Raw genomic sequence first — 21,574 nt, forward strand, 5'->3', positions numbered from 1 at the left:
GAGACTGCTAACCTAGAATTTACCAGCGTCTTTGGGCAGTGTTTGCTATTCTGGTGGAGTTCTGCAGGCCACAGGCTTGAGAGGAGCAGAGTATGAACTTGTCCTAGGTTTTCCCCTGAGACTTTTTATTCTTCTCCTGTTTTCCTGAACACGCACGCATGCACACTCTCTCTGTCTCTCTCTAGACCTCTCTCTCTGTCTCTCTGTCTCTCTCTCTGTCTCTCTCTCTGTCTCTCTCTCTCTGTCTCTCTGTCTCTCTCTCTCTCTCTCTCTCACACACACACACACACACACACACACACACACACACATGGAACATAACTCATTATTGACTTCCTACAGTGTTTTAAGATAAAACAGTTCTCTTACCCTTTGTAAATCTCATCCTCATCTCAGAGACACTGAGAGATGTAAATACATCTTAGAGTGAAATTAATTTGGTGTGTGAGTGTGGTTCACGTTTCTTGCCTGCACCAAGACTTACTAGGTCCATCAGCCCCTCTCCTTTTTAATAAGGGTGAGAGGAGCCAACAGATAAAAGGCCAGAATATTAGTGACTCGGGCAGGCAATTTACCCAGGTTTGACACTTAGGGTGATAATTTTTCTAAAGCCAGGCCCGGATCTTGGGGCTGTAAACGACAGCCGAGAGATCATCTTTCTCAACTCCAGTCTAAGGTAAGAGGGTCTGAGGACAAGCTCTCTCCCTGTTTTTCACAGAACCCTGCCAGTGCTTATTATCTGTCTCCAGGGTTACTTCAGGATTTTAGCCCCCTCACCCCCAGCCACACACAACATAGCCCTCTTAATTTTTACACGTATATTGTAGATGAAGGGCTACTGCTGTGAAATTCAACGAATAGGTAGGAATCGGGAGAGGACATTTTAGTCCATTTACAGAAAATTGCCCATTCACAGGCAGGTGGGTCAAGTGCAGGAGCCACTACTTGAGATAATATTTCCGTCCCACACGTAGCTGCCTGTCCTGACAGACAGAAAGCCAAGAGGTGCCCAGGATTGAAAAAACTATTTGGTTGCTGCTGGTCGTTAGTTCAGTGGCCTTATAGAATACGATGTGCTGGTTATAATGGAATTCACTAGCCACCCTCACAGTTACAAATGCACACATCTATAATGAGACCAGAAGATGTAAGCTATGAAGGTGAAATCCTTCGTAAGTGAAGAAAGTAAAAGGTGTCATGTGACTTGCCCTAGGAAGGGAAGAAGCCAGGCACTTGACTTCCCAACTGTGTGTGCTTGGCTTCTGGAAAGCACGGGGTGCTAAAGAAATCACAGAAGACAATAGCTCTGCTCTCCTGCCTTTGGACTTTGTTTTTATTTATGCACCTTCTAGACAGAGTGGCCAGTAGCCATTAAATAGGTGAATTAGATCATGTTCTGAGGCTCTGAGAGTTAGGCAACAAAGAGAGTCGAGGTCTCCTGCACACTCAGCCGGCCCCCGCCCTCACCGACTTCCTCAGTGTGGCTGGCGAGATGGCTCAGCAGGTAAAGAAAAAGGCACTGGCTCCCAGGCCTGATCTGGGTTCAATCGGGCTCTCCCAGGGAGAGAACCAGCTCCTACAAGCTGTTCTGACTCCGTATGCAGGTAAATATATACCTAGTAAATGCTTTACAAAAATTTTAAGGAAAACTATCAATCCTTCATGGACATTTTGAAGAACCTTTGAACATACCTGGCAACGAGAAATGTTTCCAGCAGGTCCCATGTCAGTAGGTCTTAGAGGTTTAAGGTGCTCATTCTTCTCCCTACCTGGGCTATGGTTTCTCACTAAAATGCACCAACCATATTCCACACTGGTGAGACAGAACCACCTCTCATAAGCACCTAATAAACACAAGAACTCCTAGGTCTCTGAGAGGCTGCATGGCTTTCTCATGAGACAATTTTGTAGTTCTTCAGAATTCACAACAGCCAGGCAGGATAAAAGTCTGGGCTTCTCTTTTCCAAACCACCCCATTCTGGGGCCAGCCGGAAGAAGATGTGATGCCTGGGGAAGGCACCCATGGCCATTCCTCTGCCATTACCTCAGTCACAGCAAATTACCCCAGAGAGCTTTTATAACCTCTCACTAGGGGTTAAGTGGCTTCAGGGCTGAAGTCCAACGTGATGGGTTCAAAGCAAACTTAGCCAGTGTGTATTGGTGTCAGGCCTTCTTTACTGTGTAGAGCAGAGCCATGCTCACTGCCCTTCCATTCCTGCTAAGGGGGTGGGTGGGGCCAGCTGAAGCCACAGGGCTTTCAAAGTGAGCGAACTGGCACTGACACCTGTGTGTGCTCCCCTAAGTAAGCTCTGCTTTAGGATACTATGATACTTCCAGCCTATAATAAAAAAATTCCATCTCTGTGTGTGTGTGTGTGTGTGCGCGTGCGCGTGTGTGTGCGTGTGCGCGCGCGTGTGTAATTTTAAATTTTAAATTTTAATTGCCTCAGCTTCAGTCAGACAGGCTTCAGGTTAGAGGTTTTACTGGGTAGCTAATAAGGCCTGGCTTAAAGAGTGCCTGCTAGTGAGGAGATATGAAACAACATTTCTAACCACACTAGGCCATTCTAGCAGGGACCAGCAAACAAGCATCCCCAGGTCTTCACTGTGTCCTTGATGCAGAAAGTGCCATAGCCTGTCAGACATTCCCAGTAGGCAGGGACAGCCTGGAGAGCGGACTCACTAGCTTTCAGATACAAAGTGCAGAAATGTAAAAGTGCACGTTTAGCTCCTCCTCCTTCTCCTCCTACTCCCCCTTCTCATTCTTCCCTCTCAAAAATATTCTGTAATAGAATATTTTTATTCTTTGAGAATCTGTCCCTTGACTTTAAAAACGTTTCATGGTGTTCCTGGTATGCTGGGGCAACGTGCTGTCCACACTTTGGAGAAGCGAATGTATCCTTGCCAGAAGCTTCCAGAATTGTTTTCTAGTCTGATTCCTTTTTCAAGCTTCTCTTGACCTTCCCTTTGGCAGCTCGGCTTGTTTGTTCCTCACCTTTGGTTAGCTCTGCAAACATGGTAGCTGCCTCCTGGCTGGCATTTCTGTTGTGTCTCAGCCACTGTTGTGTCCTCACCCGTAGACTCTTGAGTGGCAGCTTGGCGGGAGGCACCACAGTCTTTGTTGCTGTGACTACTTTGTTCCTGCTCCAGTGACCTCTGGGTTCTGAGTTTAGACCCCTCAGTTCTGCATGCTCCCGTGGGTCCTGCCACACACAAGGCCTGACCATTGCTCCATCCATAATGGGGACACCACATAGCCCCACATCCAGGGAGTTGGGTGGTCAGTTCTGTGAGTGTTGGCTGTTAGGTAGCATCTGGATAGCTTAGTCCTAAAGTATAAGAATCGACACATTCGCATATGCATTTTTATACACATGAATGTTGTGATACATGCTTTTTTTTAACTGAAGAAGAAAAGTAACCCTGCCTTTGTATGTGATCCTTTTAACAAACTGTTTATTATTGTATCCAGGTAACAAGCATGGTAAGTATGTTCTTTGAACTGAGTATTCTGTATTTTAGCTGTGCTTGGCAGAATTTTATTTTATCTTTTTATCTTTTTCTTTCTTCTTTCTTTCTTTTCTTTTTCTTTTTTCTTTTCTTTTTTTTGGGCTAGTTTTATGTTACCAATCTTGGCTTTGTAGAAAAGATCCATTTTCAAAAGGAAACACTGTAGCATCCCCCACACCCTGAGCTTTGGTAAAGGAACCACTGTAGCCTTAGCCCCATAGCATGTGCCCCGACAGCATGCTGCTTGGCTGCTCCCCTGCCCGTCTGCTGCTTTTTGAGCTGCCCCTCCACAGATGTCTGCCAGGGTTCCTGGGCCTTGGATGACCCCAGCAGGGGCCTGGCACTGTGGCCCAATGACAGCAGGCACCCAAATAGTGCTCTCTTCGGTCTATAGATGGCCCTACCCCTGCTGGTGACCTTTCACTTGAAAGTAGGGTCACCCCTACCTTTGGTGTGATTAGCCATTGAGAATTTTTCTGGAAGTAGAAACAGTGATTATATTGTTTGACTTCCTGTGTAATGGAAAAATGGATCACGGGTTTAAAACCCAAGCTTGCCACTAGCTGTTGCCTGCTAGTAGCCCTAGTCCCATAAGCCAGAGTCACTGCCTCCTGGCCGTGTTGATTTCTCTCTGTGCATGTGTGCTTTCATGGCTCCTGTGTGACTCTGTATTTTAGTCTTTGTGCTCGTACTGTTTAACCCGCACGGTAGACATGTGTTCTCTATTAAGTCAGTGTGTCACTGTCATCTTCAAGGATCAGACTGCCAAGGACAAGGCCCTGCAGCACATGGCTGCCATGTCATCAGCCCAGATCGTCTCAGCTACCGCCATCCACAACAAGCTGGGGCTGCCTGGGATTCCCCGCCCCACCTTCCCAGGGGGCCCGGGGGTAAGTTAGTACCTGAGTGCACAAACGATGGCCACCGTGGGCGTAGCAGCGCAGTGCCCAGGAGGCTCACATGGAGGCTCACATGTTTTAAAGCCTCCTTGGACTGTATAGTAAGTTCAGGGTCAGCCTGCCCAACTTGATGCAACCCTGTCTAAAACTAGGGTGAAAAGGGACTGAGGATGTGGCTCAGTAGAGCACCTGCCTGTCATGAGTGAGGCCCTTAGACAATATCATGGAATAGGTAGATGGGCAGGGAGCTGGGTAGATGATAGATGGATAGATGGATAGGTAGACAGATGAGTAGACAGAATAAAAGATAGATGAAAGATGGTAGGTGGATAGATAAATAGGTGGATGATTGACAGCTGATACATCTGGTTTCACCCCAGAGCCATCTGCAGTAGTCTCAGTTCCATGCCCATTTTATAGGTGACAAGGCTGAGGTTACTCGTTGTGAGGCACCATTAGATGTGACTTGGTCATTTAGATAAGCAGTGGTGTCAGGATTCTACCAAAGGCTTAGGAATGCTCACAGCAAAGACAAGTGTCCTAGTTGCTTCTCCACACTTTGACTTTTTCGTTTCAAGTCTTTGTGTTGCTCCATTGGACCTTGGGAGCTACACAACTGTGGGTTGTGCAGGAAGCCCTTGCAGTACAAACTGCAGTGCTTCCACATTGCCTCTTGGCCTTACGAGAGTTTTCAGGACTCAGTGGCTGAAGGAAGCTCCCTGGGGTAGGCTATGGTCTTGAGCGCTGCACTGACCACATCGGACTCCAGGAATCTGGTGTTCTTCAGCAGATAATTTGAACATGTTACAGTGTGTTTTGATGAGAACTCATAACCCTAAAGCCTTTGCCTTTTGCCTTCCAGTTCTGGCCTGGGATGATACAGACAGGACAGCCAGGATCCTCACAAGAGTAAGTCTTTGAAGGCCCCAGATGACAGAGGCTAGGCGTCCCACCCTGGGGGACATTTTACTGTACCAGGCTTTGTCAGGGATTAAGGGAGAAGAGACAGTCAATCAGAAGTTTGACCCTCCTTATGTCCCCATGTTCCAGGACGTGGAAAGGGACCCACCTTTGAGAGTTAGCAATGGTATAGATTCCTTTCTCCCACCTGCAGTATTAGCAACAACACAGCTAGGCACTTGAATTAGATCTGTTATCCTTCATGACTTTGGCTGCAGCACCAGGGTCTTCCTCATCTGAGAGAGAGTGGTCTCTTTCCATTGTGGATGACCCTGTGATAGGAGTGCCTGATAGAAAATTCCAGAGAGCCCTTGAATCCAAAGAGCAAGCTCAGCCCACGGGAGTCAAGGGAAGCTTGGGGGTAAAACAGAAAGGAATTTTCTTTATATATGTTTGGCCTAGTGGTCTAGAGGCGGGAGACCCTGTCTCATGGCCTCCTTAAACACCCCCCGGCCATGACAGTTGACATCGGTCTGTTCAGGGATGAGAAGTACACTCCATGGGTATCTGCTACACTGTGGGAAGCCAGGCCCACTCCAGTCACACCACATCCTTGAGGGTGTTTGTACTCAACAGCCTGCTGAGTGGCCTCTCCTAAGGAAGTAGAAACTTCCTTTAGGTGGATACAGCTCTGCGTGGCATGGGCATCCCACTGCAGGGAGGGAGGGAGCCAGGCAGAAGGGATGATGGGGAAGTCTACTGCAGGCCAGGGCCAGGCTTGGGCAGTAGCCACCACTGCATCCCGTAAATTTGACTCTTGCTAACCATTTTTTCCCCCAGCGTCAAGCCCTTTGTGCAGCAGGCCTACCCCATCCAGCCAGCAGTCACAGCCCCCATTCCAGGTGAGTCTTCCTGCTTCTGGGATGAGGGGTGAGGGGCAGTGGGGCCTCTTTTGTCCCAGTGCAGTGATACAGGTCTTAGTCAGCAGCTGCCTCTCTTCTTTTCCCTAAGGGAGGTCTCTCATCATCAGGCCCTGGGTTTCTTTACTCAAGAGTTCCTTCTCCTGGGGCCTAGAGAGATGGCTAGTGCTCAGGAGCTGGGATTGCCACTGTGGAGGACCTGGGTTTGTTTCCTGGTACCAACATGGGAATGTTATAAACATTTCTTAATCCAGTTCCAGGGAATATAGTCTATGCTCTTTTCTTACCTGCAAGCATCAGGCATGCACATGGTGCACGTACATATATGCAGGCATACTTAGATGATCAAAGTAAGTAAATAAAAACAGATTTTAAGGGGTTGGGGATTTAGCTCAGTGGTAGAGCGCTTACCTAGCAAGCGCAAGGCCCTGGGTTCGGTCCTCAGCTCCAAAAAAAAAAAAAAAAAAAAGATTTTAAAAAACCCCTTTCTTCTAAGAGCTCTTTCTGTGGGACTGTCAGGAAACAGGAAGCCTGACCACTTTCACTTACGACGCTGGGCCCCACTTAGAAGGGGAAGTTGTTGTGGTCAGAAGCTGCCAAATCATGTCACTGAGTCAGGCACAGATTACTTAAGCTTTCTTTTTTTTTTTTAAGATTTATTTATTTATTTTATGTATGTGAGTACACTGTAGCTGTCTTCAGACACCAGAAGAGAGCATCAGATCTCATTACAGATGGTTGTGAGCCACCATGTGGTTGCTGGGATTTGAACTCAGGACCTCTGGAAGAGCAGTCAGTGCTCTTAACCACTGAGCCATCTCTCCAGCCCTACTTAAGCTTTCTTAGGTAGTGAAGTTCAGTTCCCTGTTGGTTCCCTCCTGTAAGAGAGGGCTTACATGCAAGCTCATAGCAGAAAGTGAATCTGAATGACCCATCTGGTTCTCCTTCTCCTGAGCCCCCTCTCTCAGGGAACGTTCGATAGTGCTGGTGAGCATGGTCTTGAGATAGAAGATGAGCCAATACAAGCAGTGTACTCTGGGTCCTGGCTTCACAGGATGCCTTCACAAACCTTTCCCTGGATGTTTCCACCATTCTTAGCTTGCTCCCCAGCCAGTCCCCTTTACCCAGGATTAGCTGTCAATATTGGTTGCTGTGGCAAAATACCTATACAAGCAAGCAGAGAGAGGAATGGTTTGTTTGGGTTCGTATAGTTTGAGGGTATAGTCCCGTCATGGCAGTGACATCATAGAGGGAGGAGTGTCCCATCATGTCCACTGGAGGAAGCAGAGTGAATGCTGATGCTCAGCTCTCTTTCTGTTCTTCGCTGTTCAAGACCCTAGCTGTGTGATGGTGCTGTGCACACTTAGGGAGGGTCTTTCCTCTGCTTCAGTTAAACTTCACAGATGCTTCTCCATGGTGATTCCACATTTAATCGAAACAACAACAGACCTGAATCATCACATTGTCCCCTGCCACAGCTCCTCTTGAAGCTTACCTGAGGCTGGCTTCATGATGCACTTCATGCAGTCTGCTTAGCTGTCACTATCTGCAAAAGCCCCAGCTAGAGTGTCACCCAGCCTGAGTGCCAGCAGTGGAAGGATGTGTCCTTCCCTTCTTGGTCCTCTGTGTTCAGAATTCTGCCCCATGGAGGTCTGGAGGGAGGTGCAGGTTGACTTGTGTAAAGGTGACAATTGTTATTTCAGGGTTTGAGCCTGCATCAGCCCCAGCTCCCTCAGTTCCTGCCTGGCAGGGCCGATCCATTGGCACAACCAAGCTTCGCCTGGTGGAATTCTCAGCTTTCCTTGAGCAGCAGAGAGACCCAGACTCGGTGAGTGTACTTAGAGGGGTGTGGCTAGCAGGAAATGCTTCCATGCCTGCTCATGTCTTCACCCTGTGCTCTGTCCCTTACTGACCCCTTCCCTTACACATGTGTGAAATGTCCTGTGTAAAAGCATACGGAGCCACCAGGCCACACTTCCTCACCCAGGGAGAAGGAGGCTGTTGGCAGGTATCTTCTCATATCTTCCAATATGAGAGGTCAGTGTTTATTGCCGTGTAGACCACAAGCTCCAGGGGGTACCTTGGCTGGAGGGCAGGCCTCACCAGGCTTGTATCATAAAATTTAGCAACAGGGAGTACATATTGAGCCTTGTGTGGCTGATGGGATATAAAGTATCTGTACAGTTAGAAGTGTGAACCCTGAATTAGTATCTTCTTTAGTCACATAGTTATATCTTCTGGGTTAAACATTCATCCTAAAAGGCTAAAGGCTAAACAACCAATCATATTATCTGGTATTTCTAAGCCCCACCCACACCCCACACCCCACACCCTAAAAAAGTGAAAAACGCAATTATCTTCTCAGAAGTAATGTTGGTGCTTTGATAGCTACTGTAGACTGCAGCGCCTTGTCATGTTGTAAATACCAGAAACACAGGCATCTGGACTCTGTCTGTCATTTTCTTCTTTTCCTTCCCCGCCCACTCCATCTTGTACGCATCATCCCATGCATATGTGAGCCTCCTTTCTTCCTCGCCCCCCATAAGCTTGTACCCTTTGTTCGCGCCCACTCCTTGGCTCTGAGTGTGAGGGTTGCATCTGTGTGTGGGTGAGCCCCAGGCAGCAATTGAAACAATCATGAGTTAGTGTTTGGGATCCTCACCAACTCCTTTCTCCACACTCTGTATCTCCCAGCACTGACCTCTTCGGGGGACATGTTAGGTTTGTGGGTCTTGCTATCATCTGTTTTCTAGAGAAAGAACCAGAGGCTGGCCATGGTGGCACACACAGAGGCAGGTGGATGTCTGAGTTTGAGGCTAGCCTGGTCTATATAGTGAGTTCTAGGGCAGCCAGGACTATATAGTGAGACCCTATGGGAGAGAAGTAAGAGAGGGCGGAGAGGAAGGTGCACAGAGATGAGCACACAGTTTGTCATACCTGCATGTACTAGTCACTCTAATGGTGAGCCTTAGAGGTGACCTTCCAAGCTTCTGCTTGACTGGGTGCAGAGGTGCCCAAGGTTAGGCAGTGTACCACATGTTACCACTGTACACCGAGAGCTCGTATGGGGGCCTCTGATATATCCACCTGTTACTCTGAGGGCTGTCAGAAAACAGGGCTGCGATGACGTAAAGTAGACACAAAAACTGGGGCTCTTGAGACCGGCGCAAGGTTGAGGCTGCCTGGTGTGCTCTTCTCCAGTGCAGGAAGCCACCCAGGAAGAATGGCCTGCTGGGCTAATGGTCCACACAGGTGGGAGCACTTTGATGACATAGGTCACCTCCTTGTAGTGTCTGCTTGGAGACTGGACTGGCCTTCCCCCTGTGTCTGTGTTTGTTTCAGAGTGCTTTGCCATTGAGTCCATCATTTGTCTCTTTCAGATAGGTTCCGTTTTCCTCATTTTGCAGAGGAGGAAACAGGTCAGGCACATTTGGTGACTTACGGTATGTAGTTAGCAAACAGAAGGACCAGACTACACTTTTCTGAAGTGTTCTCTCATCACACCCATGCTGAAGGCCCTCTGAACTGCATGCATGGCCCTCGATAGTCCCCGATGAGCCTGGCTCTCGCCCTGTGCCCAATTGCTGATGTTTGAAATATGCCTTATGACCACGGCCCCTCAGTGTGGGTGGAACATTCTAGAAGCTTCAGATGCTCAATTCCCCTAGAGCCTACACAGGCCCTCCCCTTCATTTAAATCAGAGATTATGTACATATAAGTGGTTTTATACTTCACTGTTCAGGAAATGTAGATGGTACCGTTCCATAGACTGAGCTCCCAAACTGAATAAAAAAGTACACTGAGGGCCAACTAAGCGTAGTCTGCCAGGGCCTACTAAGTGCCGATGTAAAATTACTCCTTTTCCTCACAATTGAACGTTGCTTGCTCTTCATGTACTGCTCCTGTAGAGAACTCACCCATCCTCAACTCTTCTGTGCCCTCTTCTGGCCCTCAAAGGCACGTGTACGGAAAGAGACATCACACAGAAACATAGTGAAAACTAAAATCTTTACAAATGGAAGTTACTTGATCTTAGTTTAAAATGTCCACCTTTTCAAGGCTAGAAATGTAGCTTAGTTGGAGAGCGCTTATTTAGTATGTACATGCAAGGCCCTGGATTCTACCCACAGCATCTTAACACCAAGACAGTATAGTTTCAGACCATGAAAATACTTTCTAATGTATCTTGATTATTTTTGACTTGGGGTATAATGTTTAATAATTTCACCCACTGAAATCATAATTTTGTGTTCCCTACTCTTTCATTTCTTTGCACACCCACTTTGCAGTTAAGTGTGTGCAGATGAGTATACAGGGACAGGCTCAGTTGGTAGCGTGCTTGCCTAGCGTGCGTGGAGCCTTGGGTTTGATTGCCAGCACCATGTTACCTGAGTGTGATGGTGTGTGTCTATATCCCAGCATTTGGGAGATAGAGACAGGAGGATCAGGACTTTACTGTCATTCTGTGGATCCATCAGGAATTGTAAGCCACCTCGAGTAGCATGTGTAGAAGCTGAGAATTGTGTACCTTTGATTTAGTGAAAGCATGAAGGCCCTACGTATGCTTTTTGTTCTGAGAAAAGTGGTAATTGACACGTTGAAGTAAAAGGGAATTATCCAAGTTATTTAAAGCATCTGACAGCATCTCAAGCACCAGCCTTTGCAATGACCTCACAAGGCAAACGCCCTGTGCTGTCCCATGATAGGCCCGAGTGCTGCTTCAGAATTAAGATTAGGCTGAAATATTTGAAACATGTGGATGATTTCTTTGGTTCTTGAGACTTTCAGTGACATTAACTTCATTGCATTTTTGTTCTAAGATAGAAACATTAAGGTCATCTAAAATACTCTATTGGTATATTTTAAAAACGTTTGGAAATAGTTAAAATTCAATGTGAAACCATTAAACACATTAATTTGATAAGGAAACCAGCAAAGTGGCCAATAATTCAAGGACCATAACCAAATTAAATGTTGCAGTTGGAGTCTCCAGGTCTTTGCTCCATGCCAACTTGCAGGTGTGTGTTTTCCGTTTCTCTGCAGCAGTGTGGGCTCACTTACATCACAGGGAGGTGAGCCATGCAGGCTCGAGATGGCGCTAAGCTGAAGGATACTCTCTGCTCTCACAGAGCGCTGGTGCTAACTTCACAGCACTATATCCGGTGGCTCACCAGGGCTCTGCACCTGTGCTCCTCTGTACATCCTACACACAGACACACGTGCACATATGTAATTGAAATAAAATAATCTTGAAGAATATTCACAGGAGGAGAACTTCCGCTCTCACTAGAGCAAAACAGAAACAAAGCAGCCAGGCACAGTGTTGGTGAACTAGTTTATACTCTGTAGCTCGCCACTGAAATAGGTCACTACCTCTTCCTGGATAAGAGGCTTGACCGGATTCTGTCTCCTAGGCTGCTTTGAACCCTGGTCTTGTGTACTGTGATTGCTTGGCTGCCTAAGAGAATGGAACCTAGCCTGCCTCCCTGGTACAGGGCTGCACATTCAGTACCAGCCTTGTGTGAGACCCTGCTGGCTCACCTCGGGACTTCTCAGGTTTGTCAGTCATGCACAGTGCTACTTTAATGAGCAGTTATGACCAGTGCCTCTTAAAGCTTCCCTGTGTGCCCACACTGTGTGTTAGCTTACTTAATCCTTATGAAGTAGTTTGTCTAATGTTAGGTTGCCATCTGATACTAGAAATGGGATTCATATCCAGGTCAGATGAATCTTGAGTCCTGAGATTGTGACCAGAAGGCTGTCTGGTCCATTTATGTCTGAGGAATTGTGTCTGTGGCCGAAGGCTGTGAGGCTCTAATGGAAGAATAATGGGTGGGTGCACGCCCCCTGCTGGCATCGGGTCCTGTGTGCAGCAGATGGCAGCACTTCCCCAAGTTGGTAGTTGTTTGTGTTGGTAGAAAACCAGCAAGGCAGTCCCTCTGTTACCTTTGGCTCCACTAAAAGCTGAGAGAAAAACAGCAGAGGGTGAAGAAAAGAAGGAAGAACCTAAAAAACAAAGACTGTTTTAGAAATGGTTGTGGATGCTTGAAAATACACTTTCTACATGGTTTCACAGTTGTGCTTCATGGGGCTTAAGAAGTGTAGTCTCCTGCTCGTAGCCAGGTAATTTAAAGGGCCAGTCCTGCAATCGGGGCCAGTGTCTTGAGAGAGTGTTTGGCAGTTGCTTCTTTGTATAAACAAAATCTCAGAGTAGGAAAGCTGTGCGTTGTATCCTGTGTGCCTGGTAAAGCTTGGATAGTTCCTCAGTCCCTGCCCCATCTTGGTCCTGGGACAAGGAAGGTTCCTTTAGTTGAGCATTGCCCTCTACTCACCCACAGCACAACCCCTCCCTGTCAGTCTTTCCCTGGCCCTCGGGTTCTGTGTTTCATGTCTACTGTGGTCTGAGTGCTGGAATGACCAGGAGCCGAGATCAGGAAAGGGGAGTGTGCAGGGTTGCTTAAGTGACGGCTGTATTAGGGAAGGGGACACGGGGAGAGGAGATGGCTGACACATGGTCCAGCCCTCTCAGATGTGTCACTGGAGTACCCTTGACCAGGTCAGGCCCTCCTGAGTTTGCCTTTTGTGTACCTGTGTGGTAGTCATCACCAGTCCTTCCTTGGACACACCATCAACACTGTGCTAGGCATTTTGTCCCCAAAGTGTGAGCCTTCCAGGAGAAAGGCTTGGTGATACCAGTCCCTTTGTGGATGGAGAGAGGAACCAGTGTTCCAGCATTCTGTGAAGCCGAGAAACAAAGAATGTCCTCACCTGAACTCCTCTGCCTCACTCTAATGACGTATTGCATGCAAAGATAGGGTTCCTTGACTTCTTATCGCTGTGTGAGCCTGTCTCCAGGCTTGGTGTAGGGTCTCTGAATAACTGACTATCTCAGTTACACTTTGGTGCTGTCTTTAGGTAAATCAAACAATGCCAAAATGTTTTTTGAACTGGTCTTAAAAATGAGATCATGGGAAATAGGACCAGATGGTGGGTAGTGAGGACAAAACCTTGGGGATTAGGCTGCTGCAAGAGAGAGCAGGTACCTGGAATGGCTGAGCATACCGATGAAATGCAGAAGAGCATTGAGCAGGAGAGGAAGCTCCTAATGCAGTTTCCTGTCAGCCTCAAACTAAGCAAGATGTTGGCATTGGTGTTGGGACCCAGCCTTAGAGAGCTTAGGTAGCATTGAAGCAATTCATACGTGGATGAAAGGGTGCTCTGTTTGAACTCTGAATCAAAAGCCAATGGCTTGAGGCACTTTAGGGAAAGTCCAAGCAATCAATTACTAATAACTAGGAGGTCGCTACATGGACAAGTGTCCTCCCACAGAGTTTTTTTCAGTGAGAGGATAGACAGCTCACAGATGATCGTATGGGTACAGGGGGAGGAGAGTTCAGACACTTGGGTTCTGTAGATGGGAGAACTGCTGAAGCGTGCCTAGGCTGGGGAGCTTGCAGAGCCTGGATTCTGCTCCTCATCTCTCTGTGAGTCTGGAGCTGGGGCCCTGGGCTGTGGTGTGAGTCATCAGTCCTCCTTGCCTAAGGGAGCCCGAGTTCTCTGAGGAGACTGACCACTGACCCAGCTCTTACCAATGTTCCACAGATGTACCATCAGATAACCTGACTCCTTCCAGTAAAGTGCTTGGGCCAGCATAGGCCCAAAGATGATTTAATTTTCTTATCTTTATAGCTCCTTTCAAAAGCTTAAATTCCCAGATCCTGTAGAATTCCTTTGTCAGACCGCAGTTCTGACGTTGGTTGGTTTGGGAAATGTCATCAGAACAAGTAAAAGGAAATGAGCATCTAGGAGTCTTTGTGTGAGAGGAGGGTGGAGGGTTGAGGGTGAGGATGGGGCCCCGGGCTGGATTTCTAGATTTCTAACTATCCTTGCGTCTGGCCTGGGTGATTGGGACAAGGTACTGTGTCAGCTGAAGCTTCCGGGCCCAGACTGTGTAGAGGCTGCTAGGGCACTTACTGTCTCACTGAGGGGTCTGGCCAGCTGGGCAGGTCTCTTTCAGACTCTGTTGCATCTCTCTCTTTCACTTGACCTTTACATTGACCCCTGGATGAGACCCAGCCATAGGTGTCATTTTTGTGTTCAGATGACACAGCGTGGAATGATGAGCAACATGTGTCATGTGGCACAGCTCGCACATAGATCCCTACCTGTGCATTCTTAATATCCTTAACACAAACTGCATCATCCCAAAGCACATCTAGCCCTCCAGACCTTGGGGGTGCGGGGCAGGGGTGCTGCAGCTTGGATGGATGGTCGGCTGGGTCTGGGTGGGTGTCTCTTCCAGGAGGACCTGAGAGATGGGGTATCATCCAAGGCTCTGCATGATGGCCTGGCGTGGTGTGGTCCCTCAGCTCACACTACACTGGATGATGCGAAGTTGTCCCACACCAGCACAGTTTCCCATGGCTGCAGTCTGTCCTCTGGGTGGTTTATATTTTCTGAGCTGCTCTGGGAACTCACCCTCTTTCTTCATTAGCCTGTGGGGAAGAAGCAATTGAAAGCATCTGGAAATGCAGGTTTTATAGGCATTTCACAGAGGCCCAGCCAGGCTCCATCTGCTTTTCTTGGCCGGTCACCCCCCTCCCCCACCATGCGCTTGCCTTCCCGGTGAGTACCCTTCGTTTCAGCCTTTGCATCTCTTCAGCTACACTGGGTGGAAATAGGAAGCAGGAGGTATCACATCCCGAAACTACAAGGGACATAGCCTGCTGGAAACTCCTGGTTCACCTTCTCTTGGCAGCCCCATAGACACCCATGCAATCCCCCATCCTCTCCTGGCTGAATCTGCAAGTCACTTTCTTGGCTTGACTCCATTCCCACTCCTGCCATCAAAGGCTGCCCAGGCCACCCTGAGGCTGCCTGGACAGACAGTCCGGGCTGGAGCGTGACAGGAAGCAAATGCAGGTGATTTGTCCTCATTCTGATTCAGCTTAGACGTTAGTATCCTTCGACATGAGTTATTTGTCTTGGTTTCTTTAAATTCCTAAGTGGATTATAATTTTTCTCTTGGTATTATTTGACAGCAGTCATTTTTCAAGGTTTTACTAAGTTCTTCAAATACTTGAAATTTTTAGGAGAAGTTTAGGAAAAGATTGCCACCTGCAGGTGGTATGGTGTAGTGCAGCTCTCACTTCTATCCCAGGGCTCAGAGGGTTATTTGTAAGGTCTCCCCTCCCCACCCCTCCCCTCCCCTTCCCTCACCTCCCCATCTTTCTCCTCCCTCCTTTTCTTTTCTATTACTGAGGAGAGAGAGGAAAGCAGTGAAGCCCCAGTAGCCACTGCGATCTACGTCCCTCTTTGTCTCCAATTGAGTATACCCCAGCTGTTCCATCTCATTTTGGAGGACAGACCTCTTTTGCTTCCTTTTCTAAAGGAGTCTCCAGGGATGGAGTCTGCTATCTGAAGGGAAACTCAGAGCCCACCTCAGCTCCAGTAGTGATAATGAGTGACCTCATGACAGTGGGAATCACCCTGATGAGCCTGGAGCTTCCCACCCTCCATTTCTGGTTTAAGCCGTCTTTCCATTTCCTTGTTGTTTAAGGGACCACACTGATTATCTCTGCTGAAGCAGGGGACCGTCACAACTATGGAATGAAGAGTATTCATGACGGACTCTTGGACAGGCCCGGGTTGATAATGCAGCTTCCATGCGTTCTCTCACTAATCCCCGGATGCTCATGCAGGGCAGCAACCTCCTTAGAATGGAGGCAGCTAGGATAGAGTGGCTGAAAGCCCCAGCCGGAAGTTTCTAGAAAGTGGATGGAGTCGGCAGCAAATCCAGACCGAGATCTCAGCCAACTAACTCTAGGTCCAGGTCTCGATGGTTTCCATAGGCATCGAAGGGCAAATGGAACATGGACTGGAAGACGGAAACCTTGCTTCCGCGAGGGGGACTGTCCACCCTTCATTCACCCTTTCAGGCTCTTCGTGACCGTGAAGACAGACTAGGGTCACAGCGGTAGAAAGTGGAGCTGAGAAACTCCTCAGATCCCAAGTGGTCTGCCTGTTCTGGAAATCTCACATGCACACAGGAGAGCTCGATGGGGTGACCCAGCCGGGAAGCTTGGAGCCAGTGCATAACAGACGTCCTGAAAACCACGCTTCTCTTTCCTTTTGCTTTGTCCCCTCCTCATCCCACCTGTCATGTTGCATGGCTGTTTTGCAAGGACTATTTATTTAAGCTAAGGCAGATTCAACCACATGGCCCACGGACACAGCCATGTGTCACCTTGTGTTCTCACCTGCCAGTCCCCCTATTAGTGACAGCTATGGACAGCCCTTGCAGTCACTTCTTCAGTTTTGTTTTTTTTTTTAGATGTAATTTGCTATCTGTGTGAGTGTGTGTGTATGTGTCTGTGTGTGTGTGTAAGTGTGAGTGTGTGTGTATGTGTCTGTGTGTGAGTGTGTGTATGTGTCTGTGTGTGTGTGAGTGTGTGTGTATGTGTCTGTGTGTGTGAGTGTATGTGAGTGTGTGTGTATGTGTCTGTGTGTGTATGTGTCTGTGTGTGTGTGAGTGTGTGTGAGTGTGAGTGTGTGTGTATGTGTGTGTGTATGTGTCTGTGTGTGTATGTGTCTGTGTGTGTGTGAGTGTGTGTGAGTGTGAGTGTGTGTGTATGTGTGTGTGTGTATGTGAGTGTGAGTGTGTGGTATCAGTTCCCTTCTGTCGTGTGATAGAACTCAGGTCTTCAGACTTTCAATGTTTGTTTGTTTGTTTGGGAAAACACTCACTGACTTCTCACTGTGGGTGAATAGGGATTTAACCCTATGCTTAGCCAGTGCTACATTTAAAATTCCAGCTTACGGTCTGCTTTCCTAACTCTTTCATGTAGCTTATCAGAATTTTGGGTTTAATTTTACTTTGCCTTTATATTACAAACTGCTTTTTTTTTTTTTTTTTTTTTTTGGTTCTTTTTTTTTTTTTCGGAGCTGGGGACCGAACCCAGGGCCTTGCGCTTCCTAGGTAAGCGCTCTACCACTGAGCTAAATCCCCAGCCCCTACAAACTGCTTTTATTTTTAATACCACGATCTGATCTGTTAGCACCCTTTCTTTTTTAAAAATTGCTCCCAGTGTGATTGCCTCTTTTTTTAATCTGTCTAGTTTTTATTTTGTTTTGTTTTTTTTTTGTTTTTTGTTTTTTATTTACACAAGTGTCTTCCTAGTTGCTCCACGTGTACACACACACCCCACTTCTAGTACAACTTTCTCTGGATGTTCCAATAGAGAAATCTCAGGCCCGTTTTTCTTTCTACGACCCATCCATGAGTGCACTCCCCACATCCTTATTGACCCTGTTCCTGGCCAGGTCCTTCTGGGATGAGCCCTTCTCTGAATATTAGAAATGTATCCCGTAGCTACCAAAAAACTTCAGAATGGTCAGTTTTCTGAAGCCTCCTGCCTCTGAATGTGGACTCTGCTCTCACGTAAATGGGTAACCTGATTTGTATGGTTTAAGTTTATAAAATCATTCATATTTTCTGGGTGGACTCTGCCAGATACTGGTTGGAAAGACACTATGGTTCATGGAAGATGTGTGGGAGGTGTTGTTGTTGTTTTGTAGATAAATTTATTCTTCTTTTGTGTGTGCAAGTGTTTTGCATGCATGGTACAGGTAGAAGCCTGAAACCCACGGAGGCCGCAGCCCTGAAGCTCGAGTTGTAGATGACTGCGAGCTGCTCTGTAGGCTCTCAGCTTTGCCTGTGAAGAAAAGCAGCTTTAGTGCTTGCTTATGGATCAGTGCTGCTAGCTCAGTGTCTGGTGGACAGACACCAGCTGATAGGCATGTTGGTTGTTCTACTAAAATCTACATTTTGGGTGACTTTTTTCTTTTTGGTTTTCTGTCTGCATGTACACGTGCATGCCAGAAAAGGGCACTAGATCACATTGTAGATGGTTGTGAGCCACCATGTAGTTGCTGGGAATTGAACTCAGGACCTCTGGAAGAAAGGCCAGTGCTCTTAACCACTGAGCCATCTCTCCAGCCCCTGGGGTGACTCTTTATAGCTGTTAAATGCCTGTGAAATTTTATTTTTTGAATGTTTTATTTTTTGTGGTTTGTGTGTGAGCGCTGGTTGGCATGTGCTGGGGGATACATGAGGAGGCTAGAGGACAGCTTTGTGCATTTAGTTCTCTCCTTCCACCTTTATTTTTTACATGTTATTGTTTTCATCTGAGCTGGTTGTGTTCTTTAGAATCATACACAGTCCTGGGCCTTGGGGCAGGTCACTCAGCAGCTGCCTTCTTTTGAAAGTGCTTCCCTGCCCTGCCTTTTGGGTGTGTGTGTCACTTTTAGGGAGAGCACCACCCTTTGGGTTTTTTCAGGAAGGAGGCAGCTAGTATCATCCGGTGTTCTTTAGAATTTTGATTTCATTTAAACTCATTTAGCTCAAGCACATCAGTTGGCTTCCTTCATTTTGCCCTTTGGAATTTCGGCCAGGACTCATGACCTGCCCAGGTTGAGTTGAGGGGAGAGCTAGGTCTGTTTGTTCCATGCTGTGGTCTCCTTCTCCAGTCCTTTGTATTCTTAGAAATAGAGTCACCCCTTGGCAGCAATAAAGCCTGCAGACAGCCCTGGCCAAGGTCTGGTTTCAAATCTCCAGCCTTGGGGAGACAGCTCCGGCTTCTCTGTCTCTTCTCTGTCCCTTTCAGCCCCTCAGGCATAGAGGTCACATCCTCAAAATAGAAAGCTTTGAAGACTCGGTCCACTGCACTTAGGGCTTGATCTAGAATTCTAATTTAATTTCACGGACTTGGGAAATGCGCTTCAGCCTTTCTCCTCATTCAGCTTTCAGGAGCAGTTGACTGCACATTGGAAGCATAGGTAGCTCTTCTGGGAGACAGTGCTGGTGTCTTGTGCAGAACAAAACCTGGCTTTCAAAGGCCCAAGCTTTATTCTTAATTCCAGACCTATTTCTGAATGTGTGGCCTCAGGCAGCAGTGTGTAACTTCAGCTCGTGTTTCCTCCTCTCTTAAGGAGAGTATGAAGTCCACTGCAGCAAGGAAAGGTATGACTCACAACTGCTTGGGGACACCAGACCTGGTCCTTACTTCCTTCTGCACAGGCAAGAGGTCAGGCTCCCCTGAAGCAGCTGACTCTAAGGGTCCAGCTCCAGCATTTAAACCTTCAGCTGGGTGGATATTTTCTTTCTCCTTCAGAATGCAGTGACTATTCCTACCCCAGACCATTGGTGGTCTTCACAGCCTGTTTATCGACTGCTTGGTGTCTGGCAGGCTTTATGCCAAGGTCCACCTGCCTGTAGTTGCCTCACATCTTGAAACTCTTCTACTGTACCAGCTCTGCACTGCCAGTGTACACAGGAAGCTCAGAGGTCTCCGTTGTTATGCCTGGTCCACACCGTGGTTCTCAAACTTGTTGTATGAACCCATTTTGGGGAAATGAAAACATCTCCTGACCCCAGATTAGACATCAACAACAAATCAGTAAAGATGTCATTCAAGTCCAACTTGGCAACCCCTGAATCCACTGGGCTCACTTAAAGGGTGTTTGCGAGGGGTTGTGTATAGTGCAGTAGTAGCAAAGAGCTCTCAAGGGTCTGATGAAGGGAACCTTAACAAGCCAGATCTTGAAGGTCTCTAGGAGGCAATCCCAGCTGCTCTCATGAAGGTGGTAGTGTCTTTTAGGGTCAAACAACACAGCTGTCCCTTCTTGGCCACCATTGGAGTGTGTTAAAGTTCACCTTCTTGACCTCTTGGCATCAGCTGTTGTGCAGGGACAGTTTATCCACCCAGTCTTACTGTGTATGGGATGCTGGCATCAGATGAGACGCCCTTCCTTCTCTTTCTCAGTGTTCTTCTCTTGGACAAAAGTCAGGATACCAGCCAGCACTCCTCAGGGTGTATTTCTAGAGTTTATAGCAAGTCCAGTTGAGGAAACCGAATTATTCATGGCCCCAAAACACTTCCTTTATGGCAGTACTTCTAGTATGCAAGTATTCACTGTGAATCTCAAGAGTTCCATTTGAGTGCTTGCTTTTCATTGGCTCTAGGATCTGTGACAAACTTTGAAGTATGGTGTCGTTTAAACCTTCTGACAACACTGTGAGAATCATTCCATCATTGCTACCACTCATGGGACACTAAAGAGGCAAGGCTGCTGCCACAGATAACATACACGGGGCCTAGGGTTTGTCCTTGAAATGGCTGAATCTGGACTCTACCTTCTTTATCACCACTGGGCGGTAGAACATTTGGAAACATTCAACAATTTGAATATTACTGTCATAGTCTCACTCAGGGTCATAGTTGGTAAACAATTGGCTTAAGCCTTGTTAGGGTGGAGAGGGACTCTCCTTTGTGAAGAACTGGAGCTGTAATATCCCTTGTGATTCCCTGAGTTCTCCTGGATGGAGCCCCTGCACTCCTGGACATTTTGGGCCATGCCACTAGGTGGGAAATGCAGGCCTGAAGTGTCTGGTATCAAGAGTCTAGACAGTAGCTTTGTATTCAGCTAAATATTGACCTCACAAAGGAACTTTAAAAATGGCCTGTGCTAGGTGTCAATTCTCAGAGATTCCAGTGTAGTGAGAGTGGGGTCCAGGCACTGGCGAGGTCTAAATAATTGTTGAGGATCAGGACATATACATGCCTTTGTATTTCCTGTACAAGGTCTTACGCCAGGTGTGGTGCCAACAGTGGTACCAACAGTTCTTCCCAAACAACCAGCAAACCTTATAAAACACATGAGAGTTTATAGCAAGGCAAGGGAAGAGAGAGTGCTCTTTGTGAGTAAATGACTTTCTTCGTTCCCTGCTGACCTCTGCTTTTTTCTTTCTGTCCCTGTTTGGCTTTGGAGACTCTTTATTCCTGGCCCTCACTTTGCCCTCAGCTGTGTGACCAGCCCATCACACAGAGGTTTTGTATGGTTTCCTAAGATGGCTATTGACCCAGAGGCTCAGGACTCTGATTTTTGCCGTGTGTGCCATCAACCAGATGGCTGTGCCCACCCCTACTTGAAAAGCGGGGCTAAGGGTGCATTGTGGGTGATGCTGTCAGCAGCTGTAATCATAGGCAGTTTATGTCGTGGGTAAGGAGATGTAAAGAGTGAGCCAGATGAGGCTGGATAGTAGGACTGTTTCTTAGTTTGGTAGTTGATGTCCTGAGAGGCTTTCCTTAGGCGTTTGGGAGACTTACCATTGCCTGGAGACAATGGTTAGACAACGGTCATTTTTCTCTACGCTCTAATGACTTTTCTATAAGTGCGTGAATCGTTTCAGAGGGGAATTTGAAGATTCCCACTCATGCTCCATTCACACAGGTGAGTTCCCATTTTATGGAAAAAGTTGGTAATGGGAATGTCTCCGATGGTTTC

At 47.4% G+C, this 21,574-nt stretch overlaps 1 protein-coding gene across 2 annotated transcripts in view; it reads left to right on the forward strand.

Annotated features, from left to right (window-relative positions):
* The window catches only part of Tead1 (TEA domain transcription factor 1), a 220,993-nt gene that overhangs the window by 169,982 nt on the left and 29,437 nt on the right, over positions 1-21,574 (forward strand). The window contains 5 exon segments of one of the 2 annotated variants that reach the window (NM_001198589.2): positions 3,472-3,483; positions 4,265-4,399; positions 5,271-5,317; positions 6,149-6,210; positions 7,932-8,056. In NM_001198589.2, coding sequence (NP_001185518.1) covers positions 3,472-3,483; positions 4,265-4,399; positions 5,271-5,317; positions 6,149-6,210; positions 7,932-8,056 — 381 coding nt within the window. 2 annotated transcript variants of the gene reach the window in all.

This window comes from Rattus norvegicus, chromosome 1, assembly GCF_021556685.1.
Source record: "Rattus norvegicus strain SHRSP/BbbUtx chromosome 1, alternate assembly SHRSP_T2T, whole genome shotgun sequence".
Classification (NCBI taxonomy): Eukaryota; Metazoa; Chordata; class Mammalia; order Rodentia; family Muridae; genus Rattus; species Rattus norvegicus.